At 43.1% G+C, this 3,616-nt stretch overlaps 1 protein-coding gene across 1 annotated transcript in view; it reads right to left on the bottom strand.

Annotated features, from left to right (window-relative positions):
- Window positions 1-1,280: 1,280 nt before the first annotated feature.
- The window catches only part of RAB10 (RAB10, member RAS oncogene family), a gene marked incomplete at its 5' end in the record, with an annotated part of 19,367 nt that continues 17,031 nt past the window's right edge, over window positions 1,281-3,616 (bottom strand). The window contains one exon of the mRNA XM_010011069.1: window positions 1,281-2,438. Within this exon, the coding sequence (XP_010009371.1) occupies window positions 2,355-2,438 (84 nt within the window). The remainder of the gene's footprint in view (window positions 2,439-3,616) is intronic.

Here is a 3,616-nt window from a genome sequence, read left to right as displayed (position 1 = left end):
AGAAATAAAGTTACTGCAAATTCCTCCAACATGATTATTAATATTTCTAATCTTTCAGCATCTGCATCACCTCTTGCTGCTCACTCCTCGGCTGGGCCTTGCACCCCACAACACAACACAAAGCCAAGCCCCGCAGTTAAAACTCAACAGTTTTCATACAAACAGAACTAGACCATCTAGAAATATTTCAGTTTATTAACTGGGAAAAGGGAACAGGAAACAGAGGTGGGAGCTGGTACTACCAGCGAGTGGCCTGCTCTCTACCTGCTGGCTTGCAATGAACACAGCGTCTACAAGGATCCCACAGGATTTACACAAGAGGGAGCCGAGCCCCTGGAAGCAAATAAAAAGCCCATGCTTAAAACAAGGATCACACAAAAACCCCTTGATGTACAGCTCTCTGTTTTTCCCTTTTTGATCAGGTTAGAAAGTGCAGGTTTAGCCAAAAGGCAGCCATACTCTATTTACAACACCGGGACATGAGAAGCACCACAGTGCCAATCCATGCCAGCGTCCTGCCCAACCCCAACAGCCACTCGACTGGGAAGGGTTAACACACATGGAGACAAAATGCCAAAATACAGAGGAAAAGGAGACACCTTGGTCAACTTACTATATGGGAAGCCGCTCAGAAACTAGCAATTCAACGTTAAAACACCATCATTTCATTAAAAGTCAGTCAGAGTTATTTACTACTTTAGTTATTTACCAGAGACAGTCCAAAACCCGAGTGGACAAGAGTGAAGCACGAGCTTGCCCAGCTTTAAAGGAGAATGTGAGCCTTGGAGAGGAAGAAGCTTCTATTTAAAACATCTCTTTGTCCTCAGCTCTCCAGAGTGGTGTTTTAAAGCAGGGGAACATACAGACAACTCTGGCAGACTGAGTGCCCAGTCTGGCAGGAGCAAGAGACAGCGTTGGACCACCAGTCCTTAACCCCCTTCCTCTTCAGAAAGGATGAGGCCATGTTGTCAGTGACACTGGAGCCTGGGCAAAGCAAGAAGGCAAGCTGTAAAAGCCAGTGAATCCCAGGGGGGCTGTGGAGCCCCACTGGGATCCCCCCTCTACATTCCCACAGCGTGGATCAAGAGCCAGACTGACCCAAGTACCAACAACTCAGCTTTTAACACTGGAAAATGGAAAGTTTTCAGGGAGGTAATAAATTAAACTGCCAACTTTTGGGTTTCTTTCCCCTTTCTTCTTAACTCTAGTTTCACTCCGCCTTTGGCGAGGCTACCGACCAACTCGACCGAGCGACTAACGGGAAGAGAGAACTTAAAAGTTCGTGTTAACTGCTGTCAGTTTGGGAATTGCATGTTATATTCATACACATAGACAACCACATCACCCTCCATAGAAAACTAGTGCATGCAAAGAACTCTTCCATATCATAAAACCCAACGGCTATGCAGGAGGAGAGAGAAGATATACTAGTGGACTGACATTGCCTAGAGGGAAATTAGTAGGTATCTTTGACATTTTTAACCTTGAAAGCTAAATCAGTGCTTTGTATTAAATTTTTGGCAAACATACCACGTTGCCATCCTTTTAATTAACACATCACACCATGAAGAAATGCAAATAAAAGCAGCATGCAAGCAAAAGGAAAGAGCCGCAAGTGAGGAAAAAAAATGGCAGCAGGAACATTTGAATGGCTAGATCACCAAAAAGGAGACACAGCAGATTAAATGTCATTTGTTTTTTGTTTTTGCACCACCCTTTGTCCTCGATGCATTACACCAACAATTACAGAAAGCAATCACAAAAGAGTTCGGTATTTTAAAATGGTCAAGTATGGATGGTACGTCTCCTGCACATGCTTCCACCAGAAGAAAAGAAACGAAAAGTGAAACTAAAAGTTCCTTTCCACATAAGGCACAGGACAAAACAAACCCCATTCACAGACTCAAGGCGAAAACGAGAGTGTTCCTGGCTCTCTGGCTGATGCATCTAGAGAATACGGTGACTCAAGCACATCATCCATGACAGAAAATTCCACTGTTGTACAAAATAAATTGTTAATTCTAACTTTTATTCTTATACAATTTGCAGAGTAGAGTTGAATATGATTGCTATATGTTTTAATGTCAGGAGGAACGGGACTATAATACAACCAAAACGTAGTGGTAAGTGGAGCAGGTACATTAAAAAATGAAGTCACAGGGATGATTTTCCTATACATGTTGTTGAGGAAATTAGAGTACGCAAGCTGTCCTAAACGGAAAACCAAAGGGAGACAGGAGCTCGTTAAGATGAGGAACAAAACATTGGTTTAAGGTTAAAAAACGGGCAGAGTGGTTTGTTTTGCAGCGAGAAAAAAGGGGCGGTGGATGGCGATTGGTGATATAGGAGAACGTTCAGCAACACTTGCTCTTCCAGCCTGTCACCCCACCTCCACTGCTGATATCTACATTTTCACTGTTGGGCTCTTTTACAGGAGTCTGTAATGAAACAAGTAAAGAAAGTTAGATGACTTGTGAGGTAGCCTGAAAGAAAGTGTTCAGAGCTGAAGAGATTGCAGCTTACAGAAAGAATTACATCACCAAATAATGTTATGAATAAACTACAGACAAAGAGCTCCTCCTGCCCCCCTCCAGCAGAGTACGCAAACCCAGCTAAGGGCTTTTTGTTTGGTTGGTTTTAAATAAAAAACTAGAAAGCTGGAAAACTTAAAAAAACACAAACCAAAAAACAACCATTAAACCTTGAACTCAGACTACCCCAAAATAAACTAAACCTATTTCTAGATCCTGCTTTTAGAACTGACACTCAGACTTTGGTGGACTAAATAAATCACAGCGTACAACCAAAGCAAGCTGCAGTTACATTATGTGAACTAATGACCTTAAAAAAAACACCAAGTCATTTATGCATAAAGAGGGGCTGTTCAAAAGCATCTGCCTTCCAGTTAACCAGGACACCAGTTTCCGAGGCAGTGGCAGAAGAGGCTTGTCTGCGTCACTGGAGGTAAACTTGGTTAGACCAAAGCAAAAATCCAAGTCAAGTGGTTTTGGTCAGACACTAACATCTAACTTTAGAAACTAACCTAAACATTTACCAGACTGCTGCAGTTTAGTCTCTCTATTCCTTTTCTTCCCCATTTTGTCACAGTCTTGCAGAAGCAGCCCCCCTGCTCTTCAGATAAATACACTGAGGCCCAAAACAAAAACTGAGAGGTCAGAAGGGTCAGTAGGACTCGCCAGCCTGACCTCCTCTTTGCCAAAGGGCAGGGATTTTCACCCAGTTTCTCACATAAAACTTGTCAAAAACAGATTAAGAAACAACTCAGTACTACAAAGACAAACCAGACATCATTGAGCAGATGTGTATTTAAAAGGGTTGTGGTAAGCTCCAGCATTGACCTTGCATCAAATTTCTAAGCAATTAACTCAGATGACACTATGAACAGGATTCGCATGGGAGGGTGATGGCAGACAGTGATGAAGGTGTTCTCATCACAGGGCAGTCCCCACTGCTAAGCTGGAGCACAGAAAAAAACCACTGAGGGTTCATTTGTTTACAAGCAACAGCACATACACTAGAGTTGGCCAACCCATGTCTCTTGGGCTCCAGAGAGCTTCAGTGCTGAAGAGACATGACCTGACCGCAAGACGGAAGG

The sequence above is a fragment of the Nestor notabilis genome, unplaced genomic scaffold (genome assembly GCF_000696875.1).
Source record: "Nestor notabilis isolate BGI_N333 unplaced genomic scaffold, ASM69687v1 scaffold1083, whole genome shotgun sequence".
NCBI lineage: Eukaryota > Metazoa > Chordata > Aves > Psittaciformes > Psittacidae > Nestor > Nestor notabilis.
This window is presented reverse-complemented; position numbering and strand designations above follow the sequence as displayed.